At 41.7% G+C, this 18,962-nt stretch overlaps 1 protein-coding gene across 8 annotated transcripts in view; it reads right to left on the minus strand.

The window, feature by feature from the left end:
* The window catches only part of KCNMA1 (potassium calcium-activated channel subfamily M alpha 1), a 1,262,580-nt gene that overhangs the window by 4,219 nt on the left and 1,239,399 nt on the right, over window positions 1–18,962 (minus strand). For 5 of the 8 annotated variants that reach the window (XM_069753065.1, XM_069753070.1, XM_069753069.1 and 2 more), the window contains 2 exons: window positions 16,392–16,616; window positions 275–294 (listed from right to left, as the gene is read on the minus strand). In XM_069753065.1, coding sequence (XP_069609166.1) covers window positions 275–294; window positions 16,392–16,616 — 245 coding nt within the window. Of the gene's footprint in view, window positions 1–274; window positions 295–16,055; window positions 16,617–18,962 lie in introns of those variants that run through there. The other 3 variants (XM_069753068.1, XM_069753067.1, XM_069753071.1) reach the window with 2 other exon arrangements.

The raw sequence follows: 18,962 nt of genomic DNA on the forward strand, positions 1-18,962 counted from the left end.
AAGAAACAGGAAAATACCAAACAATGGGAACCCCTTGCCAGCTGGAACACCCTGGAATGTCCTATAGAGGTAAATTTACTGTACTACATTGCATAGTGGTGGCATTCCAGCAGTAAAGGGGATTGGATCGTTGAAACCTATGTCGTTATAGAAATGTATCCTGTATCTTGATGTCACTCAGTGTTCCACAAAAGGTTTCACAAGGACAGAATTATAGAAGGAGAGGGAAGCCCATAGAAGCCTCTAGTGCATGCAGAACTGGGATTTTCCATACCTTGGCCCATTCTATTCATCCTTGTTGCAATTTAGAGAAAGAAGTAATCTATGTAAGTCATTCCAAAACCTTTTATACAAATTATTCCCTGAATTTAAGTTGCTTTGGTAGGTAGATCAACAGTCCTGCCATTACCTTAATTTCTCTGTGGTACATTTCTAAGTCTAGAGGTACAATATACACTACTTTTGTCAGCGAACGAGTAATGAACACTTTATCCCAAGTGCTTTTCAGTGCTCCAGTAGGTGAAATTGTTTAAAACATATATTGCATCAAACATAATTTACACTAACTAATAGAAATGTGAATATCATTAGCACGTACCAGGGGCTCAATTTCGAGCTCACTAGAAATATATTCTGAATAGCACAGGAGCACGATATAAGATGTGTATAGATCGTGCAGATCAAGCACTGATAAAAAGTACAATAGCGTTTAAAATACAGAGATTTTTCAAACATTTTTTAAACATTACCATTTCGTGAGTAAATTAATCTTGGAACTGTTTACATATCGCTTGGCCTAAAAGTTCTGTCTAGCAAAAGAGTCAAACCAAGCTCTGGACCTGTAGAGTGAAAAGCCTGCCTGATTCCTAAAATGAGTAAAAGAAAACATAATGGGAGGCAATAGTGCTTCTATAGACATTTTTTCAATAGCTTCAGTTCTTCAGCCTAAGAACAGAAGGGAAGTCAAATATGCCTGGTGCAGGTGACAACTGAGCCTAGAGCTGGCCATGTATATCAGGTAAACCTTTACCAAGTTTGCCCATTTCAGTAGGATTTGAGCTAATAGGGATGAGGGCCTGCCAACTGTTTCTCATTAGCAGTCACCATTTTGCGTGAAGTTTCATGGAATAAAGTACTAAGATGGCAGTGGCATTATTTGGGAGAGGCCACAGAGGGGATTGCCCTGGGATCAAAATTCTTAAGCATGCAAAATAAAAAAAAGAACATAGCAATGATGTTACTAGCATCAAAGATCAGGGCAGTGCACATGCCCCAGACTTGTGGCAAAATGTTCCATATCTCTAGGAACTGTATCGGCATCACCATAAATCTGATACAAATGGATCTACTACCGTAGTAGAGTCAGGATCCATAGGCTCCCACTCCCACCAATCTCCACGCCGCAGGTCTCAGGCTGCTGCAGGCCTATGGCCTACAAGATTTCAGCATCTTGGCACTGGCAGCAGAATGATGTCACTTTACTAAACTGCCTGTGTCAGCCTGCTCTGTGCGAGGGGAAGAGTGGATGTGTTTACTCAGAATATGTAAGTGTACAGTGTATTCTTTTGTGGGGGTTGGCACAAAGGTGACATTATTACTTTCCAAAGTGGACAATTAGGATGCAACAATTTTTTAAGGAGTCAATCAGGAGGCATTAATAATGGGTAAAGATGGGTTTACATTAACCAGTTTGCAGCATTAAACAACTCCTGATTGGTAAATACTTACTGATAGGCGGTTGATTAATAGCCTGTCTACACAGGGAAACCGCGCTTAACAATGCACAATGCGCTTAACAATGCACACTGAATGATCTGCAATAGATTGTGCAGAGTGCATTGGCTGCCATTGTACACAGCAAGATAATGTGCTGCCAACAAACATTCATCTTTTGTGCAACATAAAAGATGAATTCACCCCAAGACCAAGAGTTTTGCTCATTCATCAGGTGATCAGCAGCAGGTTTACAATTGGTAAATGAGGTTTCCAAGTAACACTCGGTCAACATAATATTTCAGTGTAGATGACTGTAATAATCACCCCACTATCATTTTAGTACTGACAAAGATAAAACAGAAGCTCCTTAATGACCTCACATCTCATTTCTTACATAAACAAAAACAAATAAAAAACTTTTCTAATCAATAATTTTTCTATTTCAACTAAAACGTTTTCTGACCTGCTGAAGAATATAGTGTATAGTCCATCTTAAACCAAATTCACCATATTCTGTCATAAAGACAGCAATGAGCACAGACTGGAAGAGGTAGAGCCTACATGGCACTACAGTGGCAGAGAAACTAGTCAATGAGTCAAAGCGCCATACAGTTAATTTTGGGAGGGTGCGTTTACTCCCACTGACCTCGGAAAAAACAGCACAAATATTTTTTTTCTCTTTTTATTCTCAAATGTATTTTTCTTTTACTTTACAGAATTGGTTTCCATAAAATACATGAGTGTAAAGAACTTGGAAAAAGAACATGCAGCAGTCTCCGGTGTGAGAAGCAAAAAATGGTTCTATCAGGTGACGTCCAATAAGGCACTGTGGTTTGGATTTGGAGAGCTTATGTGATTTTGGCACAGTATTGGATTCTACACATTTTTCCAGATGGCATATATATTGCTTATGTTATAGAATAAAAAAAGCTTTTATGTAACAATATTAATGCTGTCAATTAGAAGCAGAATGCAATCTCAGCTGTCATATATTGTGTATTGGTCATTCATCTACACATGTTGAGGGGCATATAATGTGCAAGCGTTAACGGCAGTCTTTCGATCATTCCTTGTAACTATCTACATAGCTTGTAGGAGTTATCTTAAGCAAAGGAGACAGTAAAGGTGTAACAACTGTAATAGAAACTGTTTGTCTTGCAAGGTGCACTGCTAGGCAACCTATTCCCAATTAATAGTGTATATAAACAGAAACTATTGCTGACGCCACGTTCACACATTCAGTATTTGGTCAATTTTTTATCTCAGCATTTGTTAAGCTTCTTTCACACTTCCGTCGGCAGGTGGCCATCAGAATGCGTCGATTCGACGTATTGACGGATGTCTTAAAAATAGTGGAAAACGGATGCATCGCATCCAGTTTCCTGACGGATGCGTCAAATTAGGCGCTGTCTGAATTTGAATGCCTAAACTGAGAGAGAGAGATTCCCCTGATTGGAAAATCCTTCCAGGCATGCTCAGAATAAAAAAACGGGATACACTGCTGGATTCCAGTTTTTGATGGTCAGCAACGGATCCTGTGTCCATAGGCTTCCATTATAGCCAACGACGGACAGTGCAGGACCCGTCGCTGACCAATTTTCTGACGTGTAGAGAAAATTTTCCTCTGAACGTTATCTCTGCCCGATGGACAGCAATTTTTCGACAGATCCAGTGCACGACTGATGAAAGGATGGCCATCCATCACAATCCTTCCCTAATACAAGTCTATGAGAAAAAACAGGAACCTGCACAAAAATTTGCAGGATCCAGTTTTTTAAAAAATCTACAGATTTCGACAGGAGCTAAATGACGAAAGTGTGAAAGAGGCCTTAGTTAAAACCGGGAATGGGTGATAAATTCAGAAGTGGTGTCCTGTTTCTATTATACTTCTCCTCTGATTGTTTCTCTCCTTAATTTGGCTTACAAATACTGAGGTAAAATACTGACCAAATACTGAAACTGTGAACATAGCCTTAAAGAGAGAGAACAAAGAAATAATTGCCTCTAGGAGACACAATAATGGCAGTCACAAACATTATTCGTGCCCGCTGGAGACAAAATAAGGACACAAGTTATGAGACCCTCTTATATGTTTTACATTCAGGTGAAGGTAATAAAAGCTGTGTCCCGAATAAGAGCTATGGTGAGCAGGAAAAGCTGGAAAATGTAGTCCACATTAAGTTGTGCACTGCCGTAATTGTGGATCATTAAATTCAAAATGGCCTCTTGATATGTAGGCAATTTCATGTCATTTTTTTGAAGGACAGGTATACTAGAAATATTAGGAAAGAGAAACAGCGGGGGGCAGAGATTTATAAATGTTTACATGGCATAGGAGTCTGTTGGGAGAGTGGGCGGTCATTAAAGGCGGGAGTGAGGGATCTGTGACAGATACTCGCCAGAGAAGTCAGAGGGCACAACTGGTTGGGAAATGTAGTCTAAAGTGGGACAGAGTGGGCTGGAAGGAAGTTCAGGATGTAAACATTGACAAACCAAAAGGATGGCTGCAGGTGCTGGAGGGAGGCAAAAAGCAAAAATGAAGGTTACAACTCTCTGACTCATTATTGGGACAGACAGATCGTTTTTCCTTTTTTCTTTTATATCTGGGAAACTCCTTTAGCTACAACCTTCTTTTGTTACTTAGTTATTTAGTGACAGATAATATTCCGCATGGCCAAAAAGGCCGTGTATATTTAATATCTGATTTGTACAACAGCATTTCTCGCCCGTGTCCTGACCTACACTGAAGACATAACCTATTCTCTTACATTTTTTCAGTCTAGACTCTGCTATTCAGTGTAAGAAACTCTATTATGAACTGTGGATACATGGAACCATCTTTTTTTTTAAAGATTTGTTTTTTTGTGAATGCAAACATAGCCATAATCATCTGAGTGCACCCTACATACATCCAATATTTCTGAAATTTTCCTTTAAGGCATTTACTCTTCTCAAATATCCCTGTCTAGCTTCTTTATTAATCTCCCTTCTCACTGTTTCCTTCATACAGACATTGGTTGGCAACTTGCTATTAAAGAGGGTCTATAAGAATAGAAAAACATGGTTGTTTCCTGCTATAAATTGTATCATGGGCTGAATTGTATTCAGTTGCTGTTCCAGACATTGCCCATGGACTGCAGTGGACACTTTACAGAAGGAAACAACAATAATCCCTGATTCTCAGTCTAATACCCTTTATCGGATGAAGGGAGTAAATATTGCAATGCAAAATATTGGACCTAAAATTTCTGATAGATACTAAATGTTATATTATAGCAGTCTTTTAAACAGATATGGGGTGTGTAATATGTTACACTCTCCTAATGAGGCAGCATCATGTTATTGAAATGTACCTGTCACTTTAATTTTTATTTTATAAATCAATAGAACCCATGAAAATAAGAAGCTTTGTAATATATCTTGTAGAAAGGGAAGTGCCCCAAAATGTATATCTTTACATAGAGATGTGTTTAGTGATATAATCCTGCCATGTGTTCCACATGAGGCCCATCCTCCACACTGCAGTATTGCAAAGTAGGTCTGCCATGAGGTGGTAAGACAGGTTATTGAGGGGATGTACCTTTGCCAGTGGACAATAGACTTGTGACCTCATTCCCCACACCTGGGGCTGGACACACCTCTTTTAGCTAGTTACATAAAAGGGCCAACTTCATGGGGTTCTCGCTCTCTTTGCCTGCATCCTGGAATGATCATGGAACCACATGGTGGATAAGTATACTCTGTATCCCCTTTTCTTACTAGGCCCTGTAACCTCTTAGGCCTTAGGATTAGTAAGCTATAGATTGGGAGGGCTGATATTGTATGTGTGATTTTGGTAATTGGGCAGTTAATTGTGGGTTTTTATATTGTGGTGATATTGTTGTGATATTACTGGACATTGTGGGTTATTACTGTGTGATACTGTTGGGATATCACTGTGTACTGGAGTGATATATATATATTTATAGTCGCCAGCTTGGGTATAAATATATATGTATGTTATAGACTGAAGACTTGTGTGTGTGTGTGTAATAAGTATCCTTTATTGTTACACTGTTTTGTCTCAGTTAGTATATGGTATAAGGAAAAGATAACGTTGAGACGTATTTAGTGGATATTAATTATTAATAGTCAAGTTTGGAGTTAATAGTTAATATCGGACCTCAATAGAGGTGTAAGGAGAGTTCCTCCTTTTGGTATCAGTATTATTAGTGGGTATCCCTGTCCTTTAACATATCTTATCATAGAAATCTGCTTCTTTCTACTCCAGGACGATGTTTCATGTTCAATTCATTGGGTAAAATCTGTATTTGGTGAAGATAGATGTTTAAATTACTGAGATAGGCGATAAAAGTCGGAGCTTATAAGATTCTGTGGAGAAGGGAGGAGCTAGAAACAGCCACGGACATTCTGCATAGTCTAAATAAGAGAAAATGCTAGGTACATAGTTATGAAATGACTGTAGACCTTAGCGATTGGAAGATGTCTCCACAACATAATTTCTGAATGAAGTCACTATACATAGGGCCAGAAATTGGAGGTTAATAGCTGGCAGCAGGGCCGGCGTCAGCACCCGGCACTCCGGGCAAATGCCGGGGCCCTGGGGAGAGAGGGGGGCCCACTCACGCTGTCATAGATACAGCTGGGAGAGCAGAGCAGGAGATAACATGCTCTCTCCGCCCACAATGTCACTGCTGGCTGAGTTCTCTTAACCCCTATGTGCCAGCTCTGACACAAGCATCTTCTCACTCAGTCAGTGCAGCCAGGCAGGCACACATAGGGGTTAAGAGAAGGCAGCCAGTGTGACTGTTTGTGGGCGGAGACAGCACGTTCTCTGCTCTCCCCCCTGGGTGGCTGCAGTGCTGAGCTGAACTTATCAGGCAGATTCCGAGGAGCTCCGTCCTACCAGTGCTGCCCTGAGTGAGTGTTATTTATGGTATCCAGCAGTGGTTGAAGTTGTGGCTCAGTCTGCTGCTGTCTGTCTCCGCTGCCTAAAAATGTGGGTGATGTCTGGAGGAGCAGCTGGTGGGGTGCAGCCTGTAGCCACCCAGCTCTCCCAGAATACATGCATGCTGCACCAAACCTGCACCAGTGGGGTAGGAAGAAGCTTAACCCCTTCCCATCTGTATGAAGGCTATTGCTAAACCTTAAAGATAACAATCCGACCCGCATAAATGGGGTTAACCAGATGCCAGGAGGAAGGGGAGCTGCTGCCATGGATAAAACTGAGCTGTGGGCTGTATGTTGGGGCCCTGTGGCCCCAGGCTGGTGACTGGAGGGACTCTGCCCAGTGCTGGCATGTGGGTGATTTCTGCTCTGGAGTCTCAGCATTTCTCCTCTAGGTCACACTGTGCAGTCACAGCAACATTGGTTGTCTCTGTCCAGGTCCCAGCAGCTGCCACTGCTCCCATCAGGTTCCAACCCAATAGAGGAGCAGACATTTCCTGCTGCCATTAGGGTCCGGGAGGGGGTGACCTGTGACATTGGCTGCTCTGCTACTCTGTAGTGGGGGGTGACAAGTGTAACATGGGGTAACGATGACGGAGAAATGCACAGGTTAATAGTGAGCTCGACAGAGGGCAGTGTATGGTATGGAGCAGTCAGGGGGTGGGCTGTAGGATCCCCCCATACTGTACCTGACTGCCCGGAACAGGGAGGCGTTTAATGAGCTTCTAATGACGGGGCACTAATTGGGTCATTAGGGTTTGTGGAAAGGATTCAGCATCAGGTCCCTCATTAATGCCCGAGCCGCCTGTTACTTTGTAGCACAGATCTGTTGGGGCCGCAAAACCAAACAACGTTGTTTATGTAGAAAAGTCTTTGTTTCATAGAAAAACTCAAAACAGAAAAGCACCTCTCCTGTATATATACACTGCACAGCACCTTTCCTCCTGTATATATACACTGCACAGCACCTCTCCTGTATATATACACTGCACAGCACCTTTCCTCCTGTATATATACACTGCAGAATTTACAATAGCTGTCACTCATGTAAAAAGTGAAATCTGGCATTGTACTATACATTTCTCTGCCGTATCTGTGCATCATAAATCGGGGTATGTGTTAAGGGGGGGGGCCCACTGAGACTCTTTCGCCCGGGGCCCTCGAAAACCTGGAGCCGGCCCTGGCTGGCAGGGCATGTGTGCAAGATGCCATACTAGTTTTGACAGACTAGGACTGATTCTTTGTTCTTGGTGAAGGAAGGCCTATCTACTTTGCTTATATAAGTATTCAGATACTTGGATTGGAAGCAAGGCAAATGAGTCTCTCAATAATTATTATTATTTCAATAAATTATATTGATGAACATTTGGAAATGTGTGCAAATTATCCAGTGTGGGACAAGCAGGACAAGAAGGAGCATCTAACTCGGAATGTACAAAAGTTAGAGCCTGCACTGAAATCGAACACATTTTATCTACAGTCACCTATCTAAACATTCACACAGACACCGACAAATATGCACATAGAGAAAACCCATTGTAAAGGCATCTCAACAATGGTCATTCGATATACTAAATTGTATATACTTCATTAATTCAAGGACTAATATACATATCTGCTTTGGAAAAAATAGGTACTATCTCATTGTGTTTGAATGTATATGTACACGAGTGTTGTTTCTGCTACTTTGAAAAAACATACAGTACATTAACAAAAAAATGATCAAAAATAGCAGGTGCTTTGGTATCAGTTAATCGTTGTGAAGACCACCATGGTAAGAAGACACAACAAAATATACAATGCCTTAATGAATCTGGAGATAACCATTCCTGCAGAATCACCTATTAATGAAAATGTACTGAATCCCTGCCACTTTGAGGAATATACTAGAGAATTTGTATAACTTTTGCATTCACTCACATCACAAGAAGGGCAATGGTGAATTAAAAATTCTGCAAAGGAAAAGCACCTGAAAGTCACGGTCATGACTCCATCAGATCTGATATTCTCTGCAGCCGTGCTCTCTTTGTGGATTGTCAAATCTCTAGGGTGCCACCAAGAGCTGAAGCTTCACATTTATTGAACGTTGTTGCAGGGAAGGCACGTTACTCTATGCCATACTATTAGGCTATGTGCACACATTGCGGAATGGGGTGCAGAATTTTCTGCACAAAATCCGCATCTCCTGGCAGAAACCGCAGGTGCAGATTTGCTGCGGAATTTATTTGGATTTTGTGCGGTTTGTATGCGGAATTGATATGGATTTTGTGCGGATTTTCTGCGGTTTTTATCACTGCGGATTTCTATAATGGAAGGGTGCAGAAACGCTGCAGATCCGAAGAAAAAAGTAACATGCACTTCTTTTAAATCCGCAGCATTTCCGCGTGGATTTTCCCACACCATCTGCACAGCTTTTTATTTTCCCAATTGATTTACATTGTACTGTAAATCACAGTGTGGATCTGCAGTGTTTCTGCATGGAAAAATCTGCTGCGGATCCGCAATAAATCCGCATCGTGTGCACATAGAGATTGGCCATTAGTAGTACATACAAAAATCTTCAGCCAGTTCATGGGGTCTGGCAGCAATATTTTAGCTAAATGTTTAAGAAAGTATTCACTATTTAGAAAAACACTATGTAAGAAGGGTTGCATCTATGTCCTCATGAAAGAGCACATTATTTTGGGCATATTGGGTAATGAATCTGGCGAAAGCTACAGATAAATGAGTAATGCTCAGTAAACCTTTGAGGCCAGACTGTGTAATAAAAAAATAGCGTAAAACCACATGAACACCAACTAATCGTGTATGTACTTATGCACATTGACAAATCTGCTCATTTTTCCTGCACATCCAGCTGCTGTCTGGAATTGCACATACAGCACAGACCAAAAGTTTGGATACACCTTCTCATTTAAAGATTTTTCTGTATTTTCATGACTATGAAAATTGTACATTCACACTGAAGGCATCAAAACTATGAATTAACACATGCGGAATTATATACTTAACAAAAAAGTATGAAACAACTGAAATTATGTCTTATATTCTAGGCTCTTGAAAGTAGCCACCTTTTGCTTTGATTACTGCTTTGCACACTCTTGGCATTCTCTTGTTGAGCTTCAAGAGGTAGTCACCGGAAATGGTCTTCTAACAATCTTGAAGGAGTTCCCAGAGATGCTTAACACTTGTTGGCCCTTTTGCCTTCAATCTGCAGTCCAGCTCACCCCAAACCATCTTGATTGGGTTCAGGTCTGGTGACTGTGGAGGCCAGGTCATCTGGCATAGCACCCCATCAATCTCCTTCTTGGTCAAATAGCCTGGAGGTGTGTTTGGGGTCATTGTCCTGTTGAAAAATAAATGATGGTCCAACTAAACACAAACCAGATGGAATAGCATGCCGCTGCAAGATGCTGTGGTATGCATGCTGGTTCAGTATGCCTTCAATTTTGAATAAATCCCCAACAGTGTCACCAGCAAAGCACCCCCACACCATCACACCTTCTCCTCCATGCTTCACGGTGGGAACCAGGCATGTAGAGTCCATCCGTTCACCTTTTCTGCATCGCACAAAGACACGGTGGTTGGAACCAAAGATCTCAAATTTGGACTCATCAAACCAAAGCACAGATTTCCACTGGTCTAATGTCCATTCCTTGTGTTCTTTAGCCCAAACAAGTCTCTTCTGCTTGTTGCCTGTCCTTAGCAGTGGTTTCCTAGCAGCTATTTTACCATGAAGGCCTGCTGCACAAAGTCTCCTCTTAACAGTTGTTGTAGAGATGTGTCTGCTGCTAGAACTCTGTGTGGCATTGACCTGGTCTCTAATCTGAGCTGCTGTTAACCTGGAATTTCTGAGGCTGGTGACTCGGATAAACCTATCCTCAGAAGCAGAGGTGACTCTTGGTCTTCCTTTCCTGGGGCGGTCCTCATGTGAGCCAGTTTCTTTGTAGCGTTTGATGGTTTTTGCCACTGCACTTGGGGACACTTTCAAATTTTTCCCAATTTTTCGGACTGACTGACCTTCATTTCTTAAAGTAATGATGGCCACTAGTTTATCTTTACTTAGCTGCTTTTTTCTTGCCATAATACAAATTCTAACAGTCTATTCAGTTGGACTATCAGCTGTGTATCCACCAGACTTCTGCACAACACAACTGATGGTCCCAACCCCATTTATAAGGAAAGAAATCCCACTTATTAAACCTGACAGGGAACACCTGTGAAGTGAAAACCATTTCTGGTGACTACCTCTTGAAGCTCACAAGAGAATGCCAAGAGTGTGCAAAGCAGTCATCAAAGAAAAAGGTGGCTACTTTGAAGAACCTAGAATATAAGACATATTTTCAGTTGTTTCACACTTTTTTGTTAAGTATATAATTCCACGTGTGTTAATTCATAGTTTTGATGCCTTCAGTGTGAATGTACAATTTTCATAGTCATGAAAATAAAGAAAAATCTTTAAATGAGAAGGTATGTCCAAACTTTTGGTCTGTACTGTATATGTACAGTATGTTCCACCAAATGGCTTTCCTAGATACAGGAAGCCTCGGCCATGGTTATAATGCAAACATGCAGCATGGAAATGCTTAATTCCAAAAAGATGCTTGCCCAGGAGGAAGCAATATGCCCAAACCAAACTGTAGAATCACATGAGAATGGGTCTCTCTGTGACCCTTACTTTTGCTCTACTATGCCACACACATGGTTGCCATCTTCCCCCCATCATATACCTCTAATTGAGTGCAGTTAATATTGGGAATGCACCTCCAATAAAAGGTGAATGAAAGCTGTCAGCAAAGGAAGACTAATAAATTACCTACAGCTGCATTGCCGTTTATTGCCTGATGATTTAGCATCATGACATTTGTGGATGTGGAAGAATATAAAGATACCTGGCAATGTTTAAACTATGACTTTATGAGTTCTACAGCCAACTTAGCCCGTCCCTTTCCACTCACTGTCATTTGGGTATTTACAGAGCCTATGGTAGATTATATGAGGCATTGCACAGAACCTGATCTATATACAGATGATCCTTACAGCTAACCAATACTTAAAAACTGCACGACCCATTAAAGGGAATCGGTCACCAGGTTTCTGCTACGTCATCAGAGAGCAGTATAATTAAAGGGCAGAGACTCTGATTCCAGTGATGTATCACTTACTGGACTTTTTTCCTGCAGTTTTGATAAAAAAACAGTTTTATCTGCTGCAGATCTAGCAGTTCTCTGAGTGTTGAGCTCAGTATAACCCCACACCACTTATTGGCAGCTTTCTGTGTACACTGTGCATAGGCAGAAAGCTGTCAATCAGAGGTGGGGATGAGGCTATACAGTGCTCATGAATATGGAGGACTACATGACAGCAGGTTTACTAGTTTTCTAGTGATAATCTGTCCTTATCTCTATATCATGCTGCTCTTAGATTACCATAGATGGAAAAACCTGGTGACATGCTCTTCGTGCATGTGTTGTGACTGTCACACAGCCGCGACACCTGCAGCTGTGGCGCTGGACACCTGATTATCGGGAGTGCTCCAGGTATCCGGGTTCCCTCTGCAGCTTGCCAATTAAGGAGGGAGCCAACGATATTCGCTCATGTCTAGTGTTGAGGACCATAGACACAGTGGTCAGTGAAGGAAACTTAGTGAAGCAGATGAAAATCACAACATGCTTCCCAGTGAAATTGGAAGATATCCAGCAGTGCCACTAGCTGACAGCAATCAACCCAGCTACACCCATCTATTGTTTGGAGAGGTCTGTCCAGAAATCATCTTCATGGAAGAATTGCAGTAAAACAATCATATGGTTTAACTTGCAAAGATCAACTGACTCATCTATGCCCAAAATATAGGGTGTAGAAAAATAGCAGCAGGTGCTCTGGACTGATGAGTCAAAAAAGGAAGTATTTGGCTGCAACAGATGGTAGTTTGTTGGCTGTAGAGCTGTACAATAATTATTGCAAGAAACAGTGAAGGTCCATGACAGTTTTGGGCTGCATTTCAGCAAACGGAGTCATGAACTTGGTCAAGATTAATTATATCAGCAACTCTGAGAAATAGAAGCAGATACTCCTCCATCAAGGAACTACATCAGGGAGGAGTCTGATTGATTTCAACATCATCTATTTTGTCTGGGATTACATAAAGAGACAGGAGGATTTACACAAGTCCTATTTATAGAAGATCTGTGGTTAATTCTCCAAAATGTTTGGAACAACCTCCCTGACGAGTTCCTTCAAAAACTGTGTACAAGAGACAAGTGTACCGAGAAGAACTGATGCTGTTTTGAGAGCAAAGGAGGGGTCACACCAAATGTTGATGTGATTTAGATTTCTCTTTCGGTCATTCATTTATCATTTTGTTAATTGACAAAAATAAACTATTAACACTTCTATTTTTGAAAGCATTCTTACTTTTCAGCATTTTTCAACTGTGTGTATATACTCTCTTAATTTCCTCTGCACGGTAAAATAAAATGATCTTAAAGTGGACCTGCCAGAAAAGTTAAAAGTGGCCAGTACTTTATAATAAGTATTATATATTATATATCTTATTCCTGCTGCTTCCCTGATTACTACCGTCATTGACATTTTAAAATCTACTATATGGTTCCAGAGATATTGGCTTTTTGTACTGATACTATGCATTGTTTTTTATCAAGGAGGCATGAATCACAGGGCACGGAGCAGCCTAAAGACATGCCCCCAGGAAATCCTGTGAGCCAGACCCCCTTGGAAAAGATCACAAAAACTACTATTAAATAAAAGGTTTCTTGTCTCTGGAACCATATGGTGGTTAAAAAAGAGGGAGCAGTGGTACTAGAATAAAAGTAAACCTGGCCACTTTCGTCCTGTTGTCAGGTCCTATTTAAATTGCAGGCAAAGAGATGCCATTTGAGCCATAACTAATCTGCCTCAGGGTGGCCTCACACATTGGGAAAATTCAGCATTTTTGTGGTATATTTCCTGTTGTTTTTTTCCTACCTAAACAGGTAATCTGTGAGTTACAAAATGCTAACAAGCTACTTATACAGGTATATAGGGGACTTAGCCCCTATAAAAATCACATGTGTAGTGTAGATTTTAGTGATTTAGTTGCCTAAATATAAAAAAATTCTTCTGAAAATGAGGGGGCCTTTGTGCAATATTATGCCCCTAAATTTGCATCCTTAGCTCCTTGTCATATCTTGATTGACAGCACTCTGAACTCAATTAGCCGCCATGTAGGGACTTTGCAGGAGCACAGCCTTGCTCAGTGTCAGTGTGCGCTCTCATCACTGGCTCCTGTCTGCATTACAGTACAGAGCGGCGGCGGCTGAAGACAGGAGCTAAAAATAAGAGCGCAAACCGACACTGTGTGAGTTACGCACGGCCGGGCTACTGCAGTGTCATCACTGGCTACTGCCTTCGGCCTTTTGGTTCTGTACTGCAGACAGGAGATAGCGATGAGAGTGGAAACTGACACTAGGAACAGCTGGAGTACTGCAATGCCACCACTAAGGAGCACCAGAGCTGCTGGTTGAGGTCAGGCAGTGCTTGCTTGGGCATCGCCAATCAATATATGACAAAGTATTCAGTATGCAACCTGAGGAGACCTAATTAGCCCTTGGCCACATCAATGAAGCTCCCTCATTTGCATACACAATAATTATTTTTCCTGGCAACCAAACCACTAAAATCTGCACGCACGATGTGATTTACATAGAAGCTAAGTCCACTACATATCTATATAAGTGGTTAGATAGAATTTGGTAATGACAGACTCCCTTGAAGTTAAAAGGAAAAAATACATTTTTCCCCTTTTAGGACATTTTTGTGGGTCTTTTCCACCAAATTTGGCATGCTGCCATTTTTGTCATGCATTTTTTCAAAGACTTTGACTTCTCTACAGAAAGAAAGCACATGAAAAAAAAACATGTGCATGTAAGGAGATAGACGGGACCTCGGGTACCTGCATGCCAGGTCCGGAGCTGGAGAGGTTGCATCCTCTGTTCCCGGGGAAGAGCCTGAGTGGGGTGAACCTTTCCCTGCTGTGTGAGGGAAGCTTGAGAGAGACAGAGCTTCCTGCTGAGAGGAGGGGGTGGGGAGAGCCAAAAAAGGGAGCGCAAGAGGAGAGTTGCAGGCCTGAGCAGAGCCCTGAGTCACGCGCTTCGACTCCTTTGCCCTCAGAGAGTACTGGTGCTCTGCTCCAGTCTGCATAGAGGTCTGCAGTCTGCTCCAGGCTGCATAGAGGGGACCCCGTCGCCTGCAGAGCTGAGTGTGCCCAGCAGCACTCCTGTGAGAGGGACTGCTGCAGAGCCGTGCAGAGTGGAGCAGAGCCGTGCAGGACAGAGGTGTGCAGAGCTGTGCACACAGAGCGGAGCCGAGCCAGGTGCCGCAGCAGACATAGAGAGGAGTGCTCCGGTCGGGAGCATCAGCGCCAAAGAGACCGACCACTGCCGCCAGAAGACAGAAGCAGTGACTACAGTACCCTCCAGGAGGAGGCGCTTCGCCCACCGTTGCCGGCGCTATTTAGTGCACAGCAAGAGCTGCAGTGTGAGAACTTCCATATACTCTTGCTTCCTAATTGTTGTGTTTGAACTGTTGCATTTTACCATGCCTTTAATACCGTTAACTCTTTACCTCCCTGCGTGGAGTATCTCCCCTGTAAATCAACCTGTTAACCCTTGTTCTGCCTCCGGTCCGTCACCACTCCGGGTTAATATCTTACATGTGAGCAAAAAAAAGTAAAAAAAAACTTTTAAAAACCCCTTCAAGCTGTATGTGAATATTACATTTGTCACCTACTAAAATAAATGTGTTGTAAACATAATGTAGGAGATTTAGCATTATTGTCCCTGGAAACAGAAGGGTGTTGCACTGTCTTAAGAAGTATTACATTAACCCATATTAATCCATGCAATCACTACTCAGTTGGAAAGTTATATACATGATAAAGTAAAAAAACTAGGTGTTGTAAATGTCATAAAATCTGAGCTATTTGATGACTATAATAATTGGCAACACATTTTAAGTTAGGTTTTCTACTTGGGCACATTGACATATTTGTACTTATTAAGGCTGTTAGAATATAAGGATCAGATTCTACAATACTTCACCTATGCATTGTTTGGTCTAGTCATGCTCAGGATTGGTTTCAAAACTGACACCAAAGCATCTGTTAAATACACTGAATCCTGAACAACAAGTAGAGCAAATGACTTCTGAATTTGAAGAATGGGTGAGTACTTCTGTAGGGAAGTTATGAGAACACAGAACGCCATGCACCAAAACAATGAAAGGTAGTGGAGGAGAGCGGCATTTCTGATATTGATGCACAAATGGAAAAAATAGGCAAACATCAGGGATGCTGTTATGGGTTTGACACGTGTAACAACAAACTTAAGAGTTTTGGGGTTTAATGTATTTCACACCCTTTATTAGCCTCGGCCATTCAGCCATTAAGAACCCACGGCTGTACTCTTTTCTTTTTAACCTAGTATACCTAGAACATCCCCATAAAATGTACACTCTGTCATGAAGGTGTAGAATAGACGTACTAATTTCAAATGATATATAACAATATTTCCCAAACCTTATTTTAATTCTACTAGGCCCTTTTCTGGTTTTGAGGACTGCAAGCATTTGCTGCACAGAGGGGGATGCCAAGATTAATTTCTATAGTAATACCCCACTGTCTTCCCCTCCCAAATTGTAGCCCTGTTCACAGTCTGTCTTCCATCACGTACTTCTGTTTGTCTCGGGCGTCGCGAGCCTTGACACGGTTCTGTCGGTTGGCTGAGGCTGGGATGGAGTGAACAGATGAGCTCTTTTTGCTGGAGGAGTGTGAAGAGTGTGAAGAGTGTGAGAGGCTGGCACGAGACTGGCTGGCGTTGTGGTCGAATTGCATCAGGCAGAAGATGAGGTCTGTGGGCACCATCTCGAATTCATATGGAGGATTGGTAATAACGTACCTTCAAAAAAAGAGATACAGAATATTTTGTGTCACACATGTTGAGAGCAATATTAGCATTTATTAAATGATACATGGCATATCACTGGTGCAAATTTCACACTGGTTTGTAGAGATGAGCAAATCGATTAGATGCAAATCAAATTCAAGTAATATTCCATTAAATTTGCAGGTCCCGGTAAATTCAAACAATCTGAGATATGATTTGTGAGAATCAACAAAAACATCCCCACAGCTGCAGAAGGCTAACATGACCTCAAGCGTAGCCACGTGGACTTCCCCATAATCCTTTGCAGCTATCACATCACATATGGTATAGTGCCACAAGTCAAGAAGGACTATCTGTTTTTGCACACCTGACTTATTAGTCCAATTTAACAACCATACACACCACATCAACACTGTAGCATTTTGCTTTATTTACATTTACCTACCTACCATTTCTTGCTACGTCTTTTCTGAGAACAAAAGTTGAATTCGTTTTTGTTTTTGACACCTATTTTACTAGTTCAATTTGACAACTGTCTATGCCACATCTACTGTATACTGTGGCCTGCTACCATGTTTCTCTTTCTGTACGTGTATCTACTTACCTAGCATTTCTCGTTATGTCCTTTTTGGCAAGGTTTCAATAATTGGGGTTGAAAAGATTATCAAAACTTAATTATATTATTGCACAAAATGTATGGTAAAAGTGGCAATGGATGGGGAATTTAACAAAAAAATCCTGCATACCCCAGCAAACAATGTTGGAGCCACTAGCAGCAGCAGCGCAACCACCACCACAGGCACCAGCCATCTGCCCAGTAATATTACCAAATGTAAGGCACAATTGGCCTCTTTTGCCTCTGAGAAGCATATTAGTGGGAAGGAAGTGGAGGTCGGTATGGAATATAAGGCACATCACTTGTTTCATTCACAGCAGGATGATGTTACCTTTAAAAGTGATAGTCAGTTTAATTTAGTGTTCTGCAAAGTTGTGGTCCTCCGCCACAGTGAGAGTTAATCTTTTACATTAAGGAACAAAAAATTTAATCAATTATACCTCTATCTGACTCTTAGTCTCCTAAGCCATAGCACTTTAAGGGCTAAAGAAGATATTTTGCAACAACTTCTTCCTATGATTAACTGGATGAGATGAGTAGTCTGCCTTAGTACTTGGATGACATGGGCCATTTGAGATGGAGGTCATAATTAAAACTCTTAGCAATATTGGTGGCTCTTTCTGCCATGGTGGTAGAGGCACCGTCAGTGGCACTCGAGGTAGTAGTGGCACTCAGGGCAATCAATAAAAGTGGGAATTAGGGGGAAGGTTCGGCAAGGCGCCAAAGACATTTTGCACATTAGCTCAGCAAATAGTCAAGTCAGGGATGATAATGATGATTGTGTGGTGGACAAGAAATATGAACCAAATCAGGGTGCTGAGGAGGAGCTTTTACTAGAAAAGGAGGAGGAGTGGAGGGTAAAAGTATTGGAAAAAAAGAATGGAGCTGACATCAGACTTAAAAATGTTCTAGTGATAAATATGCTTCTTCTGTGATCAGATCAAGAGCAGGTGATGCTGCAAGTGCTACTGATGGAGGAAAGCTCTGGTCATGGTTTTGGTGATGCGGTCATGGTTCTACCCTGGGCATTGTCCTAAGCAACGCTGCTCAGAACATCTGGATGACTTTCATCTGGACAAAGTAATTTATGCTCCCTCTCACATCCTGAATTTATTGTTGTAAAACTATTTAAAGAAATATATCCACTAAAAGAAGGTAGTGATCAGGGCAAGAAGAGTGTCTGGGCATTTCAATCATTCTTGCTTCGCAAAACACCATCAAGACTTTGCAAAGACAGAATAGTCTGCCCGAGTGGTGTCATCCCTACGTGCCGTAATTCAAGACGTCACATGTTGGTGTGGCTGTATGAGCAGATTAAAACTGTGACTAATTAAATCATGAAGAAGGCAGACAGGAGTTTAGGTTTCTTTGAAATCTGCTATTGACAGCTAATGAGGGATGCATGTCACCTACTGAAGCCCTTTGAAGAGGCTACTAAAATTTGCAGTAGGGACAACTGTAAGATCATGGATTACACCCCTTCACATTTAGATTTGAAAAAAACAATCAAAAGAATGAATCAAGGGATGGAGGAAGAACAGTAACTTCCACATGTACATGGCCACCCTGTTGTGGACACCCCAAATCAATATTGCATATAGTGGTATGTGGGGGTGGGAAAACAGGAAGAGGGGAAAAGGGAATTAGAAGAGGGAGTGGATGTGGAGGGGGGCATTGAATTATCCGAGGCACAGGCAAGGGATAAGGCTCAAAGTCAATGTCAAATTGATGATGATAACGAC

The sequence above is a fragment of the Ranitomeya imitator genome, chromosome 2, assembly GCF_032444005.1.
Source record: "Ranitomeya imitator isolate aRanImi1 chromosome 2, aRanImi1.pri, whole genome shotgun sequence".
Lineage (NCBI taxonomy): Eukaryota > Metazoa > Chordata > Amphibia > Anura > Dendrobatidae > Ranitomeya > Ranitomeya imitator.